At 38.6% G+C, this 27889-nt stretch overlaps 1 protein-coding gene across 6 annotated transcripts in view; it reads right to left on the reverse strand.

Moving 5' to 3' along the window:
- Nucleotides 1-27889, reverse strand: part of Cnn (phosphodiesterase 4D interacting protein centrosomin) — a 58524-nt gene that overhangs the window by 11182 nt on the left and 19453 nt on the right. For 5 of the 6 annotated variants that reach the window (XM_076831287.1, XM_076831289.1, XM_076831286.1 and 2 more), the window contains exons 2-6: nt 26852-26907; nt 6297-6514; nt 5338-5509; nt 3237-3376; nt 378-788 (exon numbers count right to left, since the gene is read on the reverse strand). In XM_076831287.1, the coding sequence (XP_076687402.1) occupies nt 378-788; nt 3237-3376; nt 5338-5509; nt 6297-6514; nt 26852-26907 (997 nt within the window). Of the gene's footprint in view, nt 1-377; nt 789-3236; nt 3377-5337; nt 5510-6296; nt 6515-12002; nt 12229-26851; nt 26908-27889 lie in introns of those variants that run through there. The other variant, XM_076831288.1, reaches the window with a different exon arrangement.

The raw sequence follows: 27889 nt of genomic DNA on the forward strand, positions 1-27889 counted from the left end.
CGTTTACTAATCTTTCACAAACAATTGCCTAGGTTTATTTGAACATCACTGGCAGTGGCTTTCGCGTTAGAAACAACAGGGGAAGTATTGTCCTACACAATTAATATGGTTCCCCTTTCAGGGATGTGCACACAGCCTGCTTAACATGGGAGCACGCTTAACAAATACGAATATAGTATTCCCGAACGTGAACGTTGAGCATTTGAATTTTAATCAACACTGAAACGGTTATAGAAGATCAACTGGGCAATAATCTCTTTAATGTTACAGAACGTGGAAAAGAATCTATCTAGTTCCTGCGATATTTCGATTTCCAGTGCCAGTCAAAGAGCAAACTGGAAAAAGGTGGACGAAATAAAAAATAATTGTTGTATCACCTGAGAGAGCAGGGCACGATGTTTGTTGTTAAGGTCCGTGAGGGCGTCGTCCCTGGATTTTATAGACGTCCTCAGCTGATCAACCTGCTTCTTTCTTCTCTCCGAGGCTGCGTTCACCTCCTCGTACACCCGACACTTCTCCTCCAGCTGCGCATTTTTCTCCTTAATGACCCTTTCTTTCTCGTGCAGCTCGTTTCGACACTGCTGAACGACAGTGTCCCTCTTCAGCAGCTGTTCTTCCAGCTCTTTCACCCTCTCTCGCAGCTCCTCTGTATCGCGCGACTTCTCCGCGGCCAAATTCTCTCTTAAACGCGACTCCGCTTCTAAACGTTCCCTGAACTCGTCCCTCTCGCCCTCGAGCTCCTGCGCCCAGATGCGCTCCTCCTCTAGGCTGCTCGTTACCTGCTTCACCTGCGCGTTTCCGCCGAATAATATCATTGTGAGAAATATTCTTGGCACCCGAGAGTGAATAGTTCCGAATAACTTTCAGTAGTTAATAATAATAAAAGGAGCACGATTTCCTCCTTTTATTAATAATAATAGTTCCGAATAACTTTCAGTAGTTAATAATAATAAAAGGAGCACTTTATTATTATTAATTAAAGGAGCAAATCGTGCTCCTTTTATTATTATTAGCTACTGAAAGTTATTCGGAACTATTATTATTAATAAAAGGTGCAAATCGTGCTCCTTTTATTATTATTAACTACTGAAAGTTATTCGGAACTATTGACCGAGAAATGTGTCGCGAGTAGTGTCACAGAAGGTTTTCAAATATGAATTGAGGTATCGAGGGCGGAAGCAACTAACCGAATTTTTTGAGAAATCAAGTGTTCCCGTAGCCTGTACTAATCATATAAAATATGAAAAATTATTTTATTTTCAATATGGGTTAGTCCGTTCTTGCTCTCAATGCTTCAATTGGAGAAAAACCATCAAGGAGGGTGCACGAGGTTGGTTAGTACAATCATGTATTAAGGGGTTACATACTCTTGCCAGGTCGGAAAATAGGGCCAGTCTTATGACTTTTTTTCATATAAAAAACGTCATATTTAGAAATCAAGATACACACCTTGTTGTGTATAAATTAAGCTGTATTCTCTTAAAAAAAATTGATATCTTAAGAAATATTGCCATAGCAGCACCTTTTCCCAAGGCTTCTTCACAGTATCGAAAATATCTCAGAGATGAATGTACCGATTTCAATAAAATCTTGCACGAATATTCTTGAGACTGTAATCTAGTACTTGTCGAGACGATTTCTCGTTTACTGGCTTATTTTGTTTTTTATTAACAAAAGCAAATGAAGACATAGGTCGAATATCACATACTTAACTTTGAGGAGCTGCCATTTTAAAAAAAAAATAATTTTTTCACTAACAGCACCGACAAATACTAGATTATAGTCTTAGGAATATTCGTGGGCTGCTATGGCACCATTCCTTAAGATATCAAATTTCTTTTGAAAGAGAATACAGTTTAATTTGAATACACAAGGTGTATATCTTGTCTTTTAAATATGACGTTTCTGTAGATGAAAAAGAATCATAAAAAGGGCCGTATTTTCCCAGCTGCATAGTCCTTATGATTATAAGCCTAATGCGTTATTGTATGTAAAATAGATTAACCAGCTGTAAGATTTCAACGAAATCAGCAACCTAAACCTCAAACAGTTCTTGTAAGTAGTAAACAGTATCTAAATGCACAATGTGAGCCAAATCGAATTTACCCTTTGCTCTTACAATTTCCTTGACACGTATCAGCCCAACTATCGATTATTGCAACAAGGGTTGCTCTTCACTGTATTATTAACTGCTACACACTTGGATCACGATACCGAGAAGAATGGTGTTATTGTTCCCTCGAAACAGAAACACGTAAAAGAATACCAGCACCGAGTATTCTACGAGTTGAAAATGTTCACGCAGTGAATTCGCGCGCGACTGCAGACACACTGATTAATTTCTTTCCTTTTTTCGGAGCGATAAGTCAGTTTATCAAGTAGCGCCCTTCCCGGGGGGAGCAGAAGGAAGTGGACGAAGATAACGTTGAAATTGTGTCGCTTGTGCGGTTGAAAATGATACATAGAGAAATTAAGTACGACGGCTTGGAATTTACTTCACCATTGCCGTACTACTTAACAATCTCATTTCCTTGGATGAATTTCGCGAAGTAGGATTATTTCTTTTTTTAACGTATTCGAGAAAACTGCCTCATGTAAAATTATAAAGCTACATCAATTTTAGTGGGAAGACACAAAAGTTGATAAAAAGACAAGTAGCTCTTTAATTACAAAATTAACTAGCTGTTCAAGGCCAGTGCAAAAACTCTTTCCTTCCACACCTGGTTACTTTTACCATTTTGTCTCTTATCACTTCACAGTGGGAAATGGCCCGAGACAATCATTTGAACTATCCACAACTCACTGATGTACTAAACATTGCCAACTAATATTTCAATATTTTCCTTATCAACGAGCATCAATCGTCTGCACATTGAAATCGAAGATCATTTTAACCTTTAGAGGGCCCGGCTGGCCACCACAGTGGCTACCTAAGAATCTGGATACTTTGCCGGCCATTTTGGTGGTATATATGCATAAATTTTAAATAAATAAAATTTACAATTTCAATGAAAAATCCCAGCCCTCTAAAGGTTAAACCAAGGAGAATATAGATGTTATATTACACAGCAATTGCGAAATTTAATCTCAAACATGTATGAGTATCTTTCTGTGTTCTCGATTAAAACTAGCTAAAGTATGCAATGAAGGGTCAACGAACACTCTCTGCGTAAATCGTTTGTGTGCACGGTATCATTGTTTAATCTGTGTGTGTGTGTCATTTAACATGTTCCTACCTCGGCGTCAAGAGATGCAACAAGCTCCTCCATTTGACGTAATTTTTCTGCGTTCTCCAGTGCCTGTTCTGGCGTGATGCCGAACGCTTCCTTATAGTAGATGGACGCATCTGTCACCTTTTCCTGGTATTCCGCTAATTCTGTCGCAACAGAGAGCAGTAAAACGTTTCATCGCAACGAGAATAAATCAGCTTTGTCGAAAGGCAACGGGGGTAAATCAAAGGTAGAATTCAATGGAGCAAGGACTTATTTAGTTTAAAAATGGCGTAACACCCTGTAGTAGCCTTAAAAACCGACTTTTCCGGGGCTATGTTTCAAGGAGGAATTAATAAAAATGTTACGAGAGGAACACTGCAATATCTGAAGGGTAAGGGGAAAACGAGGAATGTCCATTTTTCGTGATTTTGCGATTTATAGCATATTTTGTTGACAACTGGGACTGCAGAACTGTCGAATCACAAAGGGGTATAAAGTTCAAACATCCCCTTACGTTAAATATATTTGGTGTAAAACTCTGCACTGGTACAAAATACGGAATGTCCCCACTCTTTGCTTAAGCATAGCCTTCTGTCGTCAAGGTAAAGCAAGAAATTATTTAGGTAGAAAATTATATAAGAAAATTAAAGGATTAAAGGCTTCTGGTGGACCAAAGTATTAAAACTTAATTTTCTCGATAAAGCTGTTTTGTAACATTTCCTGGTTTTTCTCCTTACCCTTTACATGTGCATCACTGTCAATAGTAATGCATCAATGGACTAGAGATAATTAAAATTCATGTTTGAAACTGTAGTTATTACTGTTTCGAAATAGGTACAACACGCTTAATTATTGCTAATATATTCGGAAATTATAATTTCTGTTTTGGGGATATATAGAATTCAATAATGTGGACATAAATATTAATTAAACTCACGCAAATATCAATAGTAATTTGAAATTACAGACTACAACTCCATAATACCAATACAATCAATTTGAGCATACACTGATTCTAAATTCTGCTGAAAATGAAGCTTTGTAAATGCCAGCGATGTAAGTGAAAAACTTCAAAGATCCTTACATCAGGTACAATACTTTAAGGGGTTACATATATTATCGGCGCCTAATAATTTATCACTTTTGGGATTTTTTTTCTCGAGAGGTGTGGAATAAATCGAAAATTTTATAACTGTATCTTGTTCTTGGGACCTTTATTCATATAAAAAAATTTATTTGACACACTTTTATTATATATTGCCATTCGTTTACTGCGGTTGCAGCAACCTCTGCACCAAGCAGGGGGCCACCTTATCAGCATCATAACTTCGCCAATTTACAACCTTTTTTGCAAATCAAACAATCACGCTTCAACCAATTTACAAATTTTTAAAAAGGTGCCTTCAACTATGAAATTGCATTTGTTTAGAACAATTACTAAATAAATGGTCAAATATTCGTTTTTATTAAGTAAACTAATTTTTATTAGGTATTCTTATCTCTGCACTGTAAGCACCCAAAAGGTCATTTTTATCAGTTTATCAGTTCAACAGTTATAATTTTTGGAAAAAAGTAAACACTATATTTCAAAGAGCTGTAACATCCACAATTTTTTACATTTCGAAAAGTCCTTCGAGATATGTTTATATCCCCCTAAAGACTACAACATATCCAAGTTGCACCAAAATCCGAAATGTTACTCCGAAAATAATTTTTTTTATATGAATAAAGGTCCCAAGGACAAGATACAATTATAAAATTTTCGATTTATTTCACACCTATCGAGGAAAGAAATCCCAAAAGTGACAAGTATGTAACCCCTTAAAGGCGTTTAATTTACTTAGAATATAAATGGGATCATATACAAATAACAGCGGGCATAACATTATTATAATCTAAAATTCGACAAAAAATTAAATCAAAACCGTATTGCATTTAACGCTTTGAAATTTCTTTATATTATCATTGTATGTGAATCCAAAAGCATTTTTAACTATGCAATCGCATGTGCAACGTGTGGCAGAGAATAGTTATTCCCTTCCAAGTGCTTCCACTTGCAGATGCAGGAGCGTGGCTTAAAGCGTCTGCAGTGCCTCTGAAGCGTTACGATATAGTTACTACTGACCTTTCTGGAGTTTCCTGATCGTTTCTCGTTCGTTCTCGAGAGACTGTTGATACTGAGCTTGATTCCTCGACGATGCTGCTTTCTGTTCTTCGATCAACTCGAAAGCCTTGGCCGCTTGGCTGAGAAGTTCCTGTTTCTCAACCAGCTCCTTCCTCAGTGATTCGATTTCGACCTAGCAGGGGAACCAAACCTCTTCTGAATTTAATAACCAAATGTAATAAAACTAAAGTAATTAAAACCCCCATCATGCCTTACGCGCTAACTGAAATTAATTTATTTAGGCATCAATTAGTTCACTCTGCTATCCTTCGAAGAGATACAATAACTGAACAGAAGAGAAAAACAGCGATTGACTCGCGAGTGGCAGAATAGAATCCGCGTTATGAAACAATAATAGGATAGAGCTGATTGAGTTTCAATCGAAGCAATAGACGGAATATGCTTCGTTATCTAACTACACGCGTCGCTACACTTACATCTGTGCCAGACTAACTTGTAATGAAAGTGTACACTGCAAAATTATGGGAAAAAAAATCGTTGATCGGCAGGTTATCGCAATTTAAATGGTAAGAGTTATCGAGTACAGGACCGTCCTCTTTCGGTATACGATAATATATCAACACATGCTCAAATCTTTTTTGAAGGTAATAAAAACTATGAATTATTACTAAAAAAAAGAAAGGAACAAATGCATTAACAGTAAAAAATTTGAACTGCGTGAATCCCAACTACGGGAATATTAGGAATCAAATTCAAATTATTGTGTCTATCAATTCAACATTCATGCGCTTCGTGCAGAGCTCAACGGAAGGCTAATGATGAGGTACCTACACAAAATTGCAACTAGACGTTAATATATTGCTGAGGTTGGTGCAGTCTTTAGTTTCGTACATACTAATCATTTTTACAGCTAGGATGCTAGATAAATGTAGTGGAAATAGCTCGGATCGTATAGAAACCTTCAACTCGATGTTCTTCTTGATCGCATTCTCGTCCGCCGATGTGATGCCCATTCGTTCCTCGAGAAAGTAGATTCGTAGCTTGAGGTTGAAATTTTCTTTTTTGAGCGCCTCCAACTGATCTTCATATTCCTTCATTGTTCTACCGACCCCTGCCCCGTCCCTGGCCCCGATCACCCCCGTCGGGGAGATTTTACCAGGCGATCTTGCATTTGTACCTGCAACACAGAAACGAATATTTCAATACTAATCCCCGCTATACTGAAAGATAATTTTAAAAAATAGATATTTCTACTAACCGGTACTTTGTTACATTTTAAACGACTAAACGACTGCCATTAAAATTGAAATGGGTATTTGTAATCGTTTGACCACTTACATAATGGCTGCTCTGGTTTAATAAAAGTTGATATTGTTTGAGGTTAATAAATACAATTTAAGTTTTCATGTGGACGTATATTTCTCTGTTTTTATATCGCTACAATTTTATCGAGGAAGTGATGAGACACTAATATCAACAGAAAGCTACTGCCTGTTAACCATTAAAAATCTGTCTTAAACACGTACGCAGGGATTTTAAAAATAACGAGAAATGAAGCTGACTATTCACAACTTTTGCAGAAATGCTCAAACATTTCATTCTAAAAGAGCATTCAGAAATTCAAGCCGATCAACTATGAAAATCCTACTGAAAGAACAGTGGTGATTGTAGGAAAGACTCGAAACCTCCACTTAACATAATATAATAATAAAATATTGACTAATTTATTTATGTTGTTCGAACTTGAAACTGCAAGATTGCATTCAAAGAACCAAGTCTCTCAAAGCTATATTTCCACGGATGGAGAACAATTAAGGTGCACGTATTATTTAATTCCATGCCAGACGTTTCTTTTAAAGAAATTAATGGTCATCGAATCAATGAGTTCTTACTTCCCATAATTGGCAGGGCAGACGGTGTTAACCTAATACCCGGAGGTGTTTCGTTAGCGCAACAGCTCCCCTTAAGTCATCTCGGTAACGAGAGAATTTTAGTCCAGTCCCCAATGCCTGTCACCTGGAATTCCTATCCTCACACCGTCTCCTTGGCAAACGTCTGACGGGCCACTGATCCGATCACAGGAACAGGAACCACGATTGCAATGATTACGTAACTTTGCCTTTAACATTTACGTGCTGAACTTGAGAACCCGAATTTTGCGCGATCACGTTTACGCCTGTCACAGTTCGGCTGCTCCCTCCCGTACCTCCTGATGTTACCGACTGAAATTGCTCGAGTTGCCAAAGAATCGCGGATAAAAGACGAACTTTTATCGATGCGCGGCCTCGAGATCCTTTTACGAAAGTAAAAGACGGATAACGAAGTTCAGGCTCCCTGGTACAAGGACACCATCGTAGCTCACTATTCATGTTTTGGGGACGTTCGCACGTTTTGTCTACTTCTCTGTTTTCTCTTTAAATTAGTACTGTCTCTGTCAAGTGAATGAAAGTACCTGAGGTACTAGTTGTGAGTCGCAGAAGGTCTCGTGTGAAAATGGCTTACTATCGTAGAACTGAACTTTCGCTCGATATAGAATTCTGTTCAATAAGTACTTACCTTAGTACATAGTTTAAAATTTAAGGGAGATTCGAGTCTAGAATTGTCGAAAAATCGATGTTTTTTAATTTAATTTAATTTTTCAAGTGTTCGACCTTTTAAGAGACGTGTTTAAAATGATTTTTTGAAATTCGAAAAATTCCTGACACTTCCCACCGTTTTGGATGAATTTTTAGACGCCTCGACTTCAACGACTCTCTACTGTCATTTGCAATGATTAATTACAAACAGAAAAATATATTTCTATAGTTTAAAACATCCTTAATACACTGCAAAAAGTCCCATTCAATTATCGGTGGTACCTTTCCGTTAATTAATTCCTAAAGCTCACCTATTTTTGTGGGCTCTAGAACGGAACATCCCCTTAAGTAAAGGGGTCATTCCGGTTAGAAGGGGTGAAAAAATCAATTTTTTTTATACATTTTTCCAAAGTACGTGTCCTCAAGAATGTACCGTTTAATTTTCATGTAAAAATTCCGATTATTTTAGCTTCTACAGAGGCATATTGTTGGGAGCGCAGAGGCTCGGCCTCTATAGATGAAAGCTTTGAACGCGTTTTCCTCGAAACGTCATTTTTTCACATCGTAAGGATAAAATCTCAAAATCTATCGAACCGATTGCTTTGTAAATTTTACGGCTTACTCTGCACACCTATATCTATCGCAGGGACTACAACCAAGTATTTTCATTGAGTCGAACCTACTTTTGAAATCGAAAAGAGCAAAGAAAAAAGCCGAAAAACATTTTTCTCGCATTTTGCCCGCCATTTTGCTAATTTTGCAATTTCTTACAAAAAATCTTATTAAAAAGTGACTTCCACATTAATAAAACATCGTACGAAAGAATCCCAGCGAAACCTCCCAGTAATCCAAATAATAATGTTGGAATTTCGACCGTAAAATTTAAAAACAAATTAAAACATATGATTTCGGCGCACAGTTTCGGTCAATTAAAAGAATAAAAGCTAATTTGCAAATATAAGAAGTATCTTCCGACACCAGCGGCCGTAGCCGTGATGGAAAACACCGGTTCTCGTTAGATCACCGAAGTTAAGCATCACGGGGCGGTGTACTGGGGAAAGATGGGAGACCACGTTTCTCCCGGTGCGCTGCCGCTGCTGGGACCCGAAGGAGAGAGCAGAGAAAAACGAATGACTAATGTTCGTTGGGCATTATAAGCAAAATTCTTGAAACACCACCCTGTGTACAAACACAGGAAAAACAAAAATACAAATACAATCATCTTCCGACGTTTCGGTCAATATGTAGACCTTTATCAAGGAAAGTTTGAATAACTAAATACTGCGTATGCTTATATGTAACATGCTTGATAGAAGCGTGCGACTTACGAGTCGGTTGAACAATGACTCCCAGAAATCCCCATATTAAGTCGTGTTTCCATCTTTCGCAACCGTTCATCGTCAAACTCAATCCCAGATCCATTCGCTATCCTGACACACGTCGCGATGCCATGATTTCCTGCCAATGGAGCTTCGCAGCTCGAACGTCCAAGTCCCTTTATGGGCAAAGTCAATCGCAATGCAAGCACGACTTTGCAGACGCGAAACTAAAGATAAATACGCCATGGTCGCGGTCCGTTTTAAGGACTCGCGAGGGGCTCGTGACTAATGAGCCTTTAGCGCGAGCTCGTCCGTGAACGCGCGATGCGGCCGGGGTTGATCGTTTTTCTCCAGGTGCGCTTGTTGCAATAACAGACCGTTGAATCGATCCTATTCTCGAATTCATTCGAACTACGTGACTGATGCCAATTTCGCGATGCTAAACGGGCGCCGCCGTCTTGCTCCCTTTTAAATCTTTTTGGCGCGCCACCAAGCGCCGTTAAACCTTTCAGTCGATCCACGGGGCCCGCCGCCTTCGTGTCGTTTCACGCACATTTTTACCGGCCTCCTCGTTTTTCCTTCGACTCCGCTCCTCTTATTCGTTATCCCAGCAACTCGCCGCGTCCTTCTCTTTCTTCTCGCGCGCGATTTAGAATCCAAAAGGTGAAATGCAGTTGTCGCACGGCTCGGGGCTCCAGGAATGCTTGTCCATCACGCGAGACGCGACGAGAAATGAAATCTTTCGCTTTTCGCGGTTCCTTAATGTGCGAAGTCTTGGGAATGAGTTAGAGAAATGTTGCGCTGAAATTTGCTGAAGTATGGAAGTTGTAGAATTTTCACTCGGCGGGAGGCGCTGCTGGGTAAAATTTACCACAGAGGCGCTAGTTGAGAAAATATGAAGACTGTTTGAGCTTTTGTTACAATTTTTTAAAGAACTTTCATAAAGATTTTAAGATATTTCAGAAATTTTGTTTGATTCTTCAAACACTGTTCTTTAATATAAAAATTACAAAGTTAAAAAAAATATTCTGAAACCGTGGTTTTTTGCGTTTCAATTTGGGGTATTTTTGACACGGTAGCGACAACCTGTGTTACAATATGGGGTGCGCCTCCCGCCGGGTTAAGGAAACTAAAACTGGAGTGCACAAGGGCGTAAACACTCCTTCGTTTTGTAGATTAGTAGACAAAATTTCAAATTCACATTAATTTTTGAACCTCCAATTACATTTTAATACAATCTTTCAAAGTATTATTCAATTTATTCTTAATTTTCTATTAAATTCAACAACGAAATACCAACGAAATCCTATTTAAATTTCGTTTGCAATATTCGTAAAGAAACGCATTAATTCTGGCGCACAATGGACGTATAAAGTTTTGAAAGACACTGTTAACACACCGAGCAGTGACATGGAAATTATTGAAACATAAAGGAAAGCCAAGCGAAAATAATATACCTCGATGATAACTTCTGGCATCGACGCAACCAGCGGCCTCACCGAATGCATCTGCCATTTGTGCTTTAATATAGTCTATTAAGCCTGGTAGCACGCGGTACGACCTTTCTTTATGCGACACTATTCACCGCAGAGCGACGAGAATTTAATGTATTCACCAAGGTAAATATTTGTGTGACCAGTTCATTGTTAATTCCTTTTTAAAGAAGATGAAATAGCAAACAGTCACACGAAATGTTAGTTAAATATGTGAAACATGTATGTTATATTAAATATTTATACTCTAAAGTGTGAAATAAATTTCTTATTCAAAGAAATACGTATTAATTATTTAATGATATATGGAAGAAGCATTGACAGATCTGGTATGAAAGTAATAAAACATTGATTGGTAACAAAGCTGCCCAAGCGTTTCACTAGAACACCCTGTACATTAATTAAAGCTAATATTTGAAAATTCCCATTTAAAATGATGCGTTGCTCTTCGAAAGAAAGGAAGACCAATAATCAAATGCTTTGGAAAGAACAGCAAACTCTGAACTTATTTGTTAGCACATGCCACGGAATCCTCATCGACTATGATAGGAAACACGTGTGTTCACATATTTGCAGAAAATATTTAGCTGCACTACTATCACTGTAATCAAAAATATTTTCCAGGCAAGTAATTTTACTCCAACCATTTTGGAATTAATATTTCTGACAGTTCCCAGCATCGCGATCGCAATAGCAAGTCCGTGTGTCTTCGAACAGTAGAGAACTTCGAAGAGGAGCTACGGTTATCGACAGAGTAGCAGAGTGTTACATAATTTCTTACAAAATTCTTCTTCCTTCGCTACGTCCACTCAGTAAAAACTTAGACACGTATCCGTGAAATCTTACAGGATGCTCCCAACTACCTTTCAAATCACCCATAAAATAACAATGCAATATACAAATTCAATCAGCACCTTAATTCCCCCATAATCGCTTAAACTAATTTCTTTCCCAAAACCTCACTAACTCACAAACAATCTGAACAATCAATTCCGACCATATTATAATCTTTCCACATTCAGATAACTAATTACACACAATTACCTACAATTATTGTTTTATTAAGACACTGATATCTCGACTTTTAATTAACAGCAACTGGTGCCCATCATGTAGCACTCTGCATTTTCACGAGCCACGAAAAAGAAAAATAGAGGGGTGTCTTTCCTCGAGTCGCCAAACGGGGTCACTGTCGTGAGCCTGTATTTATAGTTCTAAACGACGCAATATCACGGACAATTCGTTAATTGTAGCACATTGAAAGCAGGATTCCGTACCAAACATGACTTGAACTTGTATCGGCCTGTGCTGGATGTTCTCGAGGGAGGTCGGAGCCGGAGATCTCGACCTACCACATCCCATGCCACGTGCAACGTCCTCCAAGTCATCGCATTTCACAGCACTTGTATGAAACCTACGCTAAAGCCTAAGCTACGAGCGGAAAAAATTCTCGCAGTTCCCTCAGGTTCGTAGGTCTTTTCGCGGCGGCTGCACAAACACTAACTGAGACAGAGAATGCCAGAGCAGCGCCAAAGTTTACATCGCAATAACCAACGGTTAAAATTATATTCCAAGCATATACCGTGTCACGTATCTGCTCTACGTATAGGCAGACGTTTCAAGGATTCGTCGAACTACAGCTGCATGTGGAACTGTGTTCCTATGAGTACAAATTTTCCATCGATTTTTCTCCTATTCGAGCGATTTCGCTTGGGAAGAGGACTTGCTTGGGGATGTGTGACTGCCTGGCAAAGGAACATCCTTGAAGGAAACATTTCTTTCTTTAAAAATTTGGCATGGACTTGTGGAGCAGTCAAAATGTACAAAATAAATTCTAAAAGTTAAACGATTTTATTTAACTTCGTCAAAAATGCACTAAAAACTAAAAAATAATTATTTTCTTGTATCTACTACAATTACGATGGTGATGTGTCACTTTAAAAAAAAATCGTGGGGCAGGATGTTTCACAACAAATTCAATTCGACGCTTGTATTAAATCGAGTCACTTTGTTTCTGTATTAAATTAATTCATATCCTGTTATGAAAACAAATAGCCTACCCCACGGTTTTATTTGAAGTCACATATCATTATCCGAATTGTAGTGCAAGAAAATAACTATTTTTTTAGTTTTTAGTGTATTTTTAATCGATTTAAATAAAATCGTTTAACTTAAAATTTTTTCTTCTTATTTACTTTTTAGTGTTTTTAATTAAATTTAACTATTGTAGTCCGGGGCGGTTTTAATTGCGAGAGGCTGATTTCAAGTCTATTGGATTGATGGAGGATGGTTGAAATTGACTTACAAGATTTTAACCAAACAAACAAACGGACAGAGGAGCGAAGCTAAATAAAAATCGTTTCAAAATATTAGGCACATGTTCGTTTGTTTCTGCTGATTATTTCTGATAGCTTGTTTGGAGGGAGGGGCACCCTGCTAAAGACTCTGTTCATTTAATTTTGCATTACTTGTTCAATTTGAAAATTTTAGGGGTAAAATGACTTGGTTTCAAATGTAGAATTGTTTTGAAATAGAAACATTTCTTTCAAAATAAATCTCGAAATATTCTTCGTTTCATTTAAAAAGAAAATTTTTAAGATGGTACTTATTCTTGAAAGAATATTAAATTAAAATATTTTGTCGCGCTAAAATGGGTGAAGTGTATTTAAAATTGTTCGAAGGAATAGAAACAATCAGAATAACAACCAGGCAGTATTGCATTTTCCATTGAAAACAATTGTCTAATTTGGACGTCAACGTACGGTGCTAATTTTAAACTTCCTAGACGGAGTTGCGAAAACGCTTCGAACAAAGCGTGAACTCGTTGCATAGTACAATTCAAATGGCTTATATTTACTTAACCCTCGTCTGGTGGGGTGAAATACCTGTTATGTAAGTGGAGGGGTATAGTCGGTATATCCTCCATATGATCCATCAAAAAAAGTAGACGGGAAACATACACTAATCGTCACGTGACTGTACTTACACTGAATCTCTGTTAAATTACTGTGAATCTGTAACTTATAAAAAACCATCTAAAAATAGAAAAGTATAAACGATAAATTCAAGAGAAGTTAAGACACAATTTTAGATGTTCACTTTCCAACACCAATGAGTTATTTGAGGATAATTTAAGGATGAATTCATTTAAAAATAAATATAGTTTAATTATAAATATAGTAGAAAAATGTTTCTCCCAAGTGCTTTTCTTAAGGCTTTTTCCAAGCCCATTGGGCAGGTAAATAACTCAAGCAGTCGTAATAATTGAAGGAAAGAGGAGGAATGAAAATTCTTTAAAAATTTCACCTACATAGGGTAATTGTGGGAGAGTTGCCGCACCTTACGCAAAATTGTCACCCTGTCTAAGATTTGAAATGAAAATTTCTTCCAAGGACATATTATTAGTTGAACATCTTGTCCTACTACTAGCATTAAAGAAAATCAAAATTTTAATATTTATCACCCTTCCAAAATTGAATCTAAAAACACCCTTTTTAAGAGAGACGCCGCTCATGCGGGAGTGGTGCCGCATTTATTGTATTTTATAACTGTATAAATTAAAAGGATGCTTCATTTTACTTTGCTTTTACTATTTTCTTAAATAAGAAGTTAAAATTAACAAGTTTAAATGGAAAATTAAACGTTTTTCGAAATGTCGACATTTCATCTTTTTAATTTATACAATTATAAAATAAAATAAAATTGGAAAAATAAATAGGTACAGCTATTATTTCTGCCTTTCTAAATTTAATTGTCTTTTCTTCTTCCTTCCACATTAAGAATGTTATATCACGAAAAACTATGAATTTTTAACTACTACGATAGCAAAAATAAACTCGACGTATAACTATTGAGGTAAAGTGCGGTACTCTTACCTCGAAAAATAGCAAAATCTTTCAAAGTAATAATAGAAACACGTTCTCGCTTATTAATCTAACCTAAACTAACAGTCTAAAGCAAATAAAATCGACAGTGTTGTATTTTATTACCCTGAAATACCGAAGGTGCGGCGTCTCTCCCAGTGCGGCATCTCTCTCGCAATTACCCTAGCACTTTATTCAAATTTGTACTCTTTATAATCTTTATTCGGACGAATTTAAGTTGAAAGATTTTCTTGGCAGCACATAGCACTCACACGTGTGCTCTAGAAACTTGCACGTAATATGAGTGTATGTTGAAAAAAGGAGGAAGCAAATCTCATCCCACTTCAGGTACGAGGGTCGATCCCCGGAAGCTGGTCTACCCTTTTAATATGCGTTTCCCTCTTGTGGCTGTAGTTAACCAAAATCTGGGCGACTCCTGTTTCCACTTCAATTCCACCCCCCAATGCAGTTGCTGCGCAGTGTCTGACACCACATGCTCGGGTTCCTGTGAGTATAAATTATCCCCTTTGTGCACCCTCACGTGTCGAGGAAGTAAAACGAGAACGCCCGTACCTTTCCCTTAGCAGACGACACTGTTGCAATTCTGTTCTTCGCCCTTCAACTGAGACTGAATCGCGTTTTCTATTGATATTATATATTCCCCTTATCTTTTGGATATGAAAGCTGTCCAATAACGAAATCAATGTTGTCGCATTGAAGACGAAGTCATGGGCAAGGGATCTAAACGCTGGATTCTTTAGTGCGTCAGAATGAAGGGAATTATCATTTTTAAGAAATGCAAAGTTAAATAAAATGTTGTTATGAAAGGGTTAGTTTAAATGATGGGACCGAAAGTTAATACAAAAGATGTAGAGGTGTGAGTTTCCCATTTTTCTTAGGTCGTTTAGTTTTGTTTGCAAGAATAGTAAATGATATGTGTTGAACAATGTAATTTAAATCCCCTGCCACGATTTAATTCTAATATTTCGTCTCTTTTACTTATATACAGTAGACTTGAATATCGTATTTCATCCAGAACGTGGCACACTTGAGGTGTCCCAACACACACGATTTTATGCTAGCTTTATTTCCCAATTTTTACTAGATGAACTAATCAATTCAATGATCATCAACTCCAAATTCTACACGCACAAGAAACATAATAAGCCCAACTTTCTCCTCCAAAAGAGTAGCACTAAAAAAGCACTAAACAATCCTATCCCACTAAAAACAAATACCATTAATTAAAAACCAAACCCTTCGTCACCTTATCCTCAAATCCACAAGCTCTACGATCAATCAACCGTAACGCAATAAAGTCACACCAGACGTAACTATGTAAATGCACCCCGCAGTGACTTCTAAGCCTGCATTTGGTGTCAAAACCTTTCACATTTAGTAGCTTTCGTCCGTGTCAGACTTGGTGCCATCTCACCTGGAAGCTTTCACAGAACCGTCGACTACCCTAGAACTATTACGAAAGTTTAATAGCTACTGCGCGTCGCGAGAGGACGTGGAACGATGTCAGGGACGTGGTACGTTTGTGATCCCCGCGTTTCCGCATATCGATCACCGAATTTCCGCGATTCGAGTGCATCGATCCAACTGCAATATCAACTTTCCCTTTAATCCACCCTTCCTCCCGATTTTCTCCCTCTCTCTTCTCTCCCTCCTCTCTTTTCACTCTCTCATCCCTCTATCACTTCTCTCACTTTCCCCTACGCCCTCTCTCTTTTCTACTCTCTCCTCTATCACTTCTCTCACTCGCTTCTTCTCTCTCTCCTACACCCTCTCTCACTCTTCTCTCTCTTCCCTTCTCTCTCTCTCTCTCTCTCTCTCTCTCTCTCTCTCTATTTCTCTCTCTATTTCTCTCACTCTCTCTCTCTCTCTCTCTCTCTCTCTCTCTCTCTCTCTCTTCCTCGCGAACGGCCGCGGTGAGCTCGCGTATTTATAGATGACACATTTAGGCCAGAACAGAGTTTCGACTATCTTTATTTTGGCAGGCCGCGCTCTCCAGCCCCTCGGTGTCTGCCCAACCAGCCGGCCGACCTGACTCGCTCCGTAATTAAAGCACCGCGGGAAATCGTCTCGAGCACGAGCCCGCGCAATTGTAATTTCGCCAGTCAGCCATCAGCCCGCATTAAATGTTAGGCCACGAATCAAGATCAGAGAACGGTCAGACTATCCCCGGTTATTTCGGCCCGCTCGCAACGCTCGCGGCGCGGCGTTACGACACGGACACGGTGCCACCGGTTACACGCGCGTCCGGGTCCGTGTCACCATGAAACCACCGTGATCGATACGCGATCCGCTGATTAAACTCTGCATTAGAAAAGGAATTGGACAGTCTCCAGGGAGACGATGCTAAGTGATTGGTTGGCAATGAAATTGAGGGATTATTGTTGCTGCTTAAGCACCCTTAAACTCTTCTCACGAGCGACACTCCTGTGGGTCACGATTAGTGTTTTAGATATTGTTAAAAAAAAAATAGGAGGAGATTGAAATTGTCTGATTATATCGTGTGAAAAAGTTCTTGAATGCGGTTGACAGACTTGAGATAGTACGACCCTGTCGGCGGGAAAGTGCATAGCAGTAACACATTCTTCAGGGACGTGGATATCTTGGTTTTTTTTCTAGTTAGCGTTGGCTTTGAATGCAGAGTAGCTGGGCTTATTCACTTTTCAGAGAAAGGAGATATGGTTGAAAGACACGCGCAGGTATCTAGAACTTTTTCTGCCACGCGTTTTGGAATAGATTTGCGATTACTTCCGACCTTTTTAAATGTTTGGACTTGCAATAGAGATGTTTCGGTGGTGCTGCTTCATGGATGATAGACAGGAATTAAGATTGAATTCTTAATTATGAATCTTATTACATGGAGCAGTACATTCGAAATTATTATTTGGATAACTGAATGTTTCGTAGTATCGAGGTGAAAGTAACTGGATCAAATATTTTTAACTATATATAGAGATAGTTCAGGATTTGAAGGTAACACTTCTGAGTGCAGCCATCATTATTTACTAACAATTAGATATAATTTACTGTTTTTAACCTACCTGCTCTCCATTTATTTATGTGACCAGTAAAATATGAAAAGAAGTCTTTTACTTAAAACCAAAAAGGAAATATTTTCTGCGTGCCGTACAACTCTCCGCGCGTAGAAAATCCAATATTTACAGAAGGAATATCGAAAATTCACAGAATTAGCGACAGTAAGTTCATGACCAGTCATAACACGTCTGCTTCCCCGTTTTCTTTGCTTTGTCCTCTTATTTATCTGACTAGTAACTAGGAGCTTCCTCTATACTTAGATGCGCCATGCACGACGAGAGTTACAAGCAATAAAACTCGGAATATATCTTGTACAAAATGTCCATGCAAGTACGACAGAGTCACGGGTACGCTGGAACGCATTTCTAAATTGTTAACTTCCAAATAATTTCTGCCACCTATTATTTACCCTCTTGATTAATGCCTAATTGTTACAACTGCATGCGATACACTCAAGCCGCTGGAATAAATGAATTGGAGAAGATGGCAACCCGTGGATTAAAGTTTGTCGCCCTTACCACGCGTGTTGAATACGTAAAAATAGCATTAGCGCTTGAATTATCATTCAGTTTATAAAGACACCAGGTTTTAGTAGACACGTAGGAGTCTGGCTTGATCCCAATCATGTCAAAGTATAAATGAAAATGACTCGTGGGCGGCTGTTCGGGAACGGGCAATTAATTTCAACTACATAATGCCTGCGTTCGTTAGTTAACTAAATAATGAATCACGCGTGGCGCTTGCAGTTTGTTGCTCTAAGTAACAGCAAACAGTTCGATGGTTATTTTCACGAGATTAAAGGATGCAATTGTGTCGAGGGTTAGAATGATTTTCAGGGAATTTTTTACTACGCGCATTTATGCGCATGACTTTACTATATAACATCAGTTTTTTTAGTACACAAGTTTATAATGGGAAAATGTTGAAGTATTGAAAGTACGACCTAGGGCTAAGTTTAATTTTGGATACTCAGTTTGTGAGATTTGCGTAACACTTGGGAAACTGCCCATATATCGACCAAGATCTATTTTGTTCCTGACCGTTCCTAATCTCATGAAGCTTCTTTAATCGACTAAACAGTTAATACGAAGAATTTTCCTATTATTGGAGAAAATTATCATAATGACAAATATTTTCCTATTATTGGAGAAAATTATCATGATGACAAATATTTTCCTATTATTGGAGAAAATTAATATAATGACAAATATTTTCCTATTATTGGAGGAAGTTATCATAATGACAAATATGTTCCTATTATTAGAGAAAATTATCATAATGACAAATATTTTCCTATTATTGGAGAAAATTAATATGATGACAAATATTTTCCTATTATTGGAGAAAATTAATATAATGACAAATATTTTCCTATTACTGGAGAAAATTATCATAATGACAAATATTTTCCTATTATTGGAGAAAATTATCAAAATGACAAATATTTTCCTATTATTGGAGAAAATTATCATGATAACAAATATTTCCTCCTTCATAATACGCGGAAATTAAGAATTATCTTGTGTGAACGCAGGGCGGTTCTATCTTCAAGGCATGGACAAACATTGAACAGCTGGTCACCTCCCTCAGGATTCCCATCTGCAGCTTATCAGGACTTTACAAGATACCATGATCTTGTAGCAAAAGTATACACGTGCTTATCGTGTAAATTCCCACCAGTTTTGCCAACTTAAAAGTAATCACACAAAATTCTTTTTTTTATTTATATTTAGGATTTATGCCAGCTGCCCTAACTTCTTCCCTTATTGATGACCAAGGTTCACATTAACTAACCTTCGTATTAAAGTACATTATTTATTTTCTTCTCGTAGATATTCAATGTTTAAATATTATATCCACCAGTTACATCGAATAAGATTTTACTGAATATAATTTTTGCCCTATAAATGCAAATCAAATTCATCTACATCCCACTAACTGTAAATACGTACTATCTATGTGTATTCAAAAAGATCAGACGAAGCCCTGAACTCAAGAATTTCATCCTATCTCATATTTGTCAGGAATAAAACTGCATCACTGATACATCTATCCTCCACTTTCAAAATACAGTTGTTATTTGGTTAAAGCGAAACAAAGTCCAAGAACAGTTGAAACATTTAAAAAAAAAGATCGTCACTGAAGGCAAGCTCGCGTCGAAACGTGCCTCAGATCAAGCGCCAAGGCTGGAGAATATTTTTACTACGCGGAAACGAGAGGGATCCGTATACACGGGATGAAAAGCTCGCCTATGCTATGCATAACAACCTCTCGTGGGGTGCTCGAGGAAGCTCTGGCATCCAATGCAAATTTCGCATTCCAAACTGGCCGCAAGAGTTTAGACTTTTAGACGATAGGAGAGAGCCGGGCCAGCTGGAGCAACAAACATCGGTTTCGATGCAGACAATGCACCCGTGTGCGGGTATCTGCGCGCAGCCATCGCGCCATGGATAACGTCCAAATGTTCGCGAAGGTGGCGAATAACGGCGCGGCGTCCACGGGGCAACCGTGTTACAGAAATAAATACAGAGTAGAGTCGCGACACGTCGGTACCGTGCTCGTCTTGCCGCGGACCCACCGAAATAAATGGACCACCGCTTCCTGTAATCCGAGATCGCGAAAAACACTTTTCCAGGATGCACAGTGTTGTCTCTGCCGGGGGTGACAAAAACGCTCGTCGCGCGGCTAACTTACGGTCTTCGCGGTTATGTGCCGCGTTGCGAAATGGGGACTGCTGCAAGTTCCTACGGTATTAGATGTTTATCTGCGCTGTAAACGATAGGTTTCGTAATCCCAATCAACTATTTTGGATCAGGGTGATTGATAAAAAGGTATAGAAGTGAGATATATGTATGTGCACTAATGTGGTGACGGTAATAATATAATCTTCTATATATGTATATAAAAGGCAAAATATGTAGGTATGTTTGTTACATGAAGGCTTCTGTAGCATTCAATATATCCGCACCTTTGGCGTGAGTAGTCTTCGACACCTTAGAAAAAATATGTTGCCACCCTCCTCCAACCACCCCTAAAGGCCACCCCCTCTCTTAAGGGTACTAGGCAGTCGTTCCTGTCTAAAGTGAAGCATTTCTGTTTCAATTAATTACAATGAAACAAATTGAAAATGAGACTTGTTCTTTGGCACGAAGTTTATTAATATCGTAAGCTTTAACCCGGCGGGAGGCGCACCCCATATTGTAACACAGGTTGTCGCTACCGGGTGAAAAATACCCAAAATTGAAACGTAAAAAACCACGGTTTCAGAATATTTTTTTTAACTTTGTTATTTTTATGTTAAAGTACAGTGTTTTAAGAATCAAACAAAATTTATGAAATATCTTGAAATCTTTGTTAAAGTTCTTTAAAAAATTGTAACAAAAACTCAGTATTCATATTTTCGCAACTAGCGCCTCTGTGGTAAATTTTACCCAGTAGCGTCTCCCACCGAGTTCAAAAACTTGTTTGTTTAGTTAAAAATGTGCATTATATGTGACGCTACAGATGGATCATTAAGGAGGCTTTTTAAAAAATGTTTCTTTCGTTTTAGATCGGCTCCAAATGGAGGATCCATTTTCTCGGAACACCAAATCCTACATTTATCTTTATGTATAAATTTTGGCCTTCATTTTGTCCGAATATTTCTATGTGCATACATGTTGTGTACTGTATAATATCAGTAATTACAGAAGGCCTTGTTGTTTCATATTTGTGTGAGTAAAATCACTATGAAATTATGAGATTAATTACCATGATTAATATTGCCATTCCACGGTACGCTAAATTCAATTTCAAGAAATTCAATAACACGTTCGTTAGACAAAGAGATTCATGGGATAAATCGCAAACAATGGTCCTCCCACTGCCAACGGTGCTTCACAAAAACAGGTCTGTGGAGTTTAATCGATTCCAGTACATCGAATTAAACTGCCTCCCTCGAATAACCGTTTAAATGATCGCTACGTGGTCTTGTTATCCTGTGCATAGAATACAACGTGGGAATTAACCTGTTAGCTGGGTCATTTCTCTATCAGAAACGCCTCCATCACTTTAAGATTATTAAAGGTGAATTAACTCATTTCGTTCACAGCGAGCGAATTCGCTGTTTTTGCACGAGTATAAATATAATCAGCTAATTTTGCCAAGCACAGAGTTTTCGAATGACGAGTTAACTCGCCTTGTCCAATGTAGAGGAATGTTTAAGTGACGAGATAACTCGTTCAGTCCGATGCGGAGGAATTTTTAATTGACGAGTTCTTTCCATTTAATAGGACAGAAACTGCGCGCAGATGTTGCGCGATAGCCCGCAGAGAAATTAACTGCGGATGAACAGCGAGCACGTGCGATTTTATCTATAGATCTAGGACCACGGGAACCTAGATCAAACCAGAACGAAATGTTGGTCTGGCTCTGGCGCGGATTCGTTTACCAACGGCCAAATTTATGCATTACTATAAACCAGCAGTAGCCGAGCTCCGTTCTAGCTGCGTCTTGGCTATTAGCCACTATTCAGTTCCCCGCGCTACACCCATTGTGCTATGTATGCATCTATCAAATTTGAAGGGCCGCAGAAAATCGCGTTCAATGGTACAAGATTGTGCAAGTGGGAATTAATCTGTTTAATATTGGTAAAGCAAGAAGGACTGTGTGGGATTCTGTATGAGATAGGAGACAATGTCTGAAACCCTGGACGTGACCACCCCTGATGCAGACGTTAGATTACGTCGGACGTGGGCCGACATATGTAGTCGTGAAATATATGTAACCACGAGGAAAGAGGTTCGTTGCCCCGTTTTCATCGCGATAGATACAATTACCCAGACGCCACAGCGTGTGAATTCTCGCGGGCTTTATTATACAGGATGCTGCAGTTGCTGTTGCTACAGTAGCAGCCAATTGAAAGTGTAAACTATGACTGATAGCAAGAATACCACAATCTGATAAATATATTTCATGCGGAATTACTTCGGTATCTGTTTCAGGCATATCCTATCTGCTTTGTGCAGAGTGATGGGATTCTTCGGGGTTCAGAATATAGGGTGGATGTACCAGTAAATGAGCACGTACCAGTGAATGGACATTTTATATTAAAATCAGTAAAATAAGTTATTAGAATAAGCAACTAATTAACTACAGACTTCTTTTAATTTCTTGCTTCATATCCAAACAATTTATGCAGCACGTGGAATCAATCGCGCTGCAAACATAATTTTATAAAAGTGTTCATTCATTAGCCTTAAGTGTTCATTTATTGGTGCGTTTACCCTACCACGGATGCTGGCAAAATAAGTAGAGCTTGTTGTTAGTATCAGAGATAAGGTATAGGATAAACTTAAACATATCTAATGGGAGTATCTCTCACACGATTCGGTGGCTCGCGAGTTCCTTAACCATTTCTGTGTAATATCCAATATTAGCGATTCTAAATCAAGTAAGATTATTACGCGATTAGTGGTAATTCAAATTAAATATTACGTTCGACACTAGCAATAAGAAACACGGACGTATTCGGACGACGAGCTAGTCGTACGACTACGCATCCAGTATAACCGTAGCCCTAGTCGGCTCAAGTCTAGTCACACCTAGTGTGCTCCAGGCGGGTTGCTCGGAGCGACAGGAATCGCCTCGGTGGCGCCGTACGCTTTTCCCTTTCGACTCGGACAGGGTGGTGGTAGGAACTGCGCCATCCAATACACATTTCATGCTCACCTCCCGTCTCTCCTTCTTTTCTGAATTTCTTTTAATCGAGTGATTGTTTGCAAGTTTCGTAGATTCTATATCTAAACCGAAGAGATCGGTGGAACTTTGTTTCACGAAACTGAACTGACTGCACTGCCGCAAAACCTCAGTGCCATAAAGGTTGCACTCGCGCAGTTCATTCCGTTGATCCGAATGCGAAGTTTGCACTACACCAGGGCAGTTCATGGTCGCCGAATACGATACAGGATTGGGTCGTATGCAATCGAATGTAATCGATGCTAGGATTGCTAGGGAATCTGCACTGGCATGGTGCTGGAGCTGCACTAGTACAGAACCAGTGCGGGTCTCCCGAATTCGCTATTAGAGAATGCATGAGACTAAACCAGTCCTGGCGACGGACGGTGACAGCTGGTTACCACGTTGGGTCTCCCAGCTACATATCGGGTGTCGAAGGATTGATTGTTTAAAGTGAGATAGAGAATATGGGAATGGCAAGCGACCCAGCGCCGTATTGCTAATACATAGGGACTCTGTTCCTGGAGGAACTGGCCGCGGAGTGGGGAAGGCTATACCTTTTGGCAAGAAGACTGTCATGAACCCCACGGCACTTAGCCCAGAACTGTCCTGGAGCGAGCGTCTTACAACCCTGTTTAAAGACGTTTCTAACATGTAAGGGATAGAAAAAAAGTTTCAAGACAAAAGTTACTTCGTTTAATTAGATCTATCATTTGGTAAAACAATTATTTTACAGTTCACGAGTTATAACTCGAAATCAGAAAATAACCGGATTTTCAGGGATCAATTACACCCACTTAGAGTGAATTTAGGCGGCAAACAAAAATTGCGTTGTAATCAGAAGAAAATTCGCTACATATTCACAGTTTCAGAATTTTTTTAATTTCCTGGTTCGGGATCTTCCCTTGTGAGATATTCCATGTTACACCCCAATCAAAAAATTACTGTACACAGTTGCGACTTATGTATGTGTGTTGTAACCCGATCTTACTAATTCCTCCAAAAATAATCTTGTTTTAAATAAATTATATCCATTTTGCCGACGAGTTATCGAGGTCCTAATGATCTCTTTGCCGATGACGTCACCGTTTGCCCGTGGCTCTGGTCGCCGCAGCGTTCGGAGGGATTCGGCTGCACTGATGGAGGGGGAAACACCTATAGTAGCGGTGATAATGTGTGCGTGAACTGCGCCTGCGTCAGTCACACATTATCACCGCTCTTGACGCAGGCGCTGTTCACGCACACATTACCACTGCTACTGTAGGTGTTTCCCCCTCCATCAGTGCAGCCGAATCCCTCCGAACCTTGCCGCTGCGCTAGCGAGCATTGACGGACACTCGTGCCCGCCAAGTCGTCACTTCTGCACGCCTATGTAGTCTACTCTATACCTTGCCTGTAATTACACTGGCGTCGCTACTGTCGCTAATGTCGGTAAGTCGATAATGTCAATGATACCGGTAACGTTGATACTGCCGCGACACATGTAAACAGAATTTATGAAATTATGGGATTTATAAAATTCCTAAGGTCGTATGCACATTTATAAAATTGCGAATGATTAATCGTTTCAAAAGACTTCGTATTCCTAATACAGCAAGTAAAATCGATTAAAGGTCTGCGCATACATATCCGTTCCGTGTCAGTTCCGTTCCGTCGTGCCAGTGATAAGAAGAAGAGAGCTTCTACGCCCCGAGGATATGTGTGCGCAGACCTTAAGGGGGAACATCACTATGACGGCCAGAAAAATAAGCCATTTTTAAGAATTTTTTTTAGGAATAATTTTATTGTTTTCATAGAAAATTTTTATTACCTAACTCTAGTACACTGTATTAAGAGACTATACAAAAAAAATAAATAGAGAAATATCTATAAATTTGCATCTATTAATTAATGTAATAATTAATCTTCTAAACCCTCCCCGCGAGCTGATCGAATGTGTAACTATGGAACAGCAGGTCCGAAATCAAATTTCATTTTTTTTTTATAAACTATATTAGTGTAGTTTCCATTGTACGTGCGGATTCTTTGATTGAAAAGAAATTTTTTGAAATACGCTCGAAAAATTGTCAATCTTATTCGCGGATTTTCGAAACTTTTCTTCTAATGCGCACCTTTTTTACAAAAATAATTTGTTGAAGAAATCAGTACGTACAACGGAAACTACACTCCTATAGTTTATACAAAAAAAATGAAATTAGATTTCGGACCTGCTGTTCCATAGTTGCAGATTCGACCAGCTCGCGTGGGGGGTCTAGAAGATTAATTAATATATTAAAATTTATGGATATTTATTTATTTATTTATTTTGTGTATAGTTTCTTAAGACATCGTACTAAAGGTAGGTAATAAATTTTTTTATGAAAACTAAATTATTCCTGAAAAGAAATCTTATAAATGGCTTGCTTTTCCGTCCGTCACAGTGGTGTTCCCCCTTAGTTGAGAAAATTGTATTCTCATGGTCCTCCTGACCAATACACTCGAATTAAATAGTAATTTTATTCTTATCAGTATGTAGGACAGTCAATGATTTTTCTATCAGCACGACTATCAGTCTACGAGCCGTTCATCGTCTATTAGAGATGTCGATAGAGGGACAATTGTCCAAGGGGAAATGGCCAATAAAGATAGTTTCGCTAGGGAATGAGGAAGGTAACTGATCGCTCCATTGTCAGCCCCAATATTGAGTGGCCTCTCGTTTAAGCAGACAAATTAATCTCAAGGGATCCCTGTACGTGGCACGTTCATTTACGACAGAACTATAAGTAATAAATACCTATCTATAATCGATTCTTACGCAACGATCTGTCTCGATCGTAGACCGTGAAATTATATCCGCTCCCTCCTAATAATCGATGGCTCTGTATCAGCCGTATAAAAACAGCAACGAGTCATTAATCTTTGAATTATGACCCGAACTTCAACGGGCTATTTACGAAGACGAAAATGTCACTTTGCACAGTATATCTTTTGTTTTTGAATCCTCAAACATTATTCGGTAGTTGACGAGTACTTACCCCATCAACATTTCCAGAAAGGGGTTGTAAAAGTCTCCCTGTTGTTTTTTCCCCGAAGTGTAAGGAATTGTAGGTACATTTACAACAGTGCTTTTGACATAGCACTTCCTTTTTGATTTTCTCAAAATTTCTTATAGATAATTTGTTATTATCTACAATTGTTGGAATGCTTACTAACCCTGTTTTTATTACTCTAGAATTTTTCTTTGGCTAATAATATCGTTCATAGCCATCAACGTTATTTTGTTATGAGAAATATATAGACAAAAATATAAATTGGGAATTTTTCACGGTTCTATTTCTTCTCTATACAATACTTGTGCATGATTTCAACTGGTTTCTTGATAAACAGATTTTAAAAAATCATACGGAAGTTCTCTTCAGGTATAAAATCATGTTGCACTTGTAATGTCAAATTAATTCCAATCTTAATACACAAAATTATAACAATCGAACAAGAAGAGTTGATTATTTGCTTACCATTCGTTAATGGTAGGGTCTGATTCATCGTAATGTCCTGCAGCGGCATGGTTGTACTGCAACAAAAAACAAAAACTACCAATTAGTTGCCAATTTCTCTGAGCGAACTAACTTATATATAATCAATCGTTTCACTTTACCAAACTATTCAGCCCTCGCAATGTACGAGCAATTCTCGTTAAAAGTCACACAAGAAAACATGAAAATACAGAACTTATTTACTTCAAATTTTTATTAATTAATCAAATATCATAAATCACCAAAGGAGCTCAGAATTTTGTACCATATTCCGCAATTTTTGTTACACCTAATACTGCAACAGAAGTGACCGATTTCCAACGTCACTGGTGCTTATTTTGTTTACACAGCATCCTTCATATATTTAACTTGAAAATCAAAAACGCCACGTGACTCACAACGTTGCAGCGTAAAACAAAGAGGAAGCTCGAGGGGAGACGCGTCCCTTTTTATATTTCGAAGGGACGATAATGAGAGGACCTGAGCTGAGCTCAAAGGCGGTTTATTTTCGGAATAGGGCCGAAAATGGAGCGATGGCACGTGGTCCCTCCCGATTCCACAGGAAATAGACTCTACGAACTAGACCGAATTAGATAAAACGTTTAAAAAGGATCAAGATGAAGGTTGCCATCTATTTCCAGTGCGACGCCATCGGTTAAGACCAAAACATCGATTCGGTAAGGACGAGGTTTGCGCATAGATGGACGATTAATCAGCCGAATCGACGGCAATCCAAAGCATGCCATTGGAATTGAATCCTACCGATTTCAGTGCTGCGAAGTCCTGACCACCTCTACATCGCTTGTTTTCTTCCCTGTCTTTTTTTAACGCGCTCATTGCCATGGGTATTTTAAGGGCCATGTCATATGATTTGTGCGCCAAGTGTGGTACACTGTATATCTGGCCTGTGAGCAGAGTTGCCAATTTGGCTTTTCTGACGCCAAATTCCAGAAATCTCGCTCTTTTTCAACATGGTTGCCGTTGGAAAATTCATTTGGCTTTTTGGCTTTTTTACAATCC

Source organism: Andrena cerasifolii, chromosome 2 (genome assembly GCF_050908995.1).
Source record: "Andrena cerasifolii isolate SP2316 chromosome 2, iyAndCera1_principal, whole genome shotgun sequence".
Taxonomy (NCBI): domain Eukaryota; kingdom Metazoa; phylum Arthropoda; class Insecta; order Hymenoptera; family Andrenidae; genus Andrena; species Andrena cerasifolii.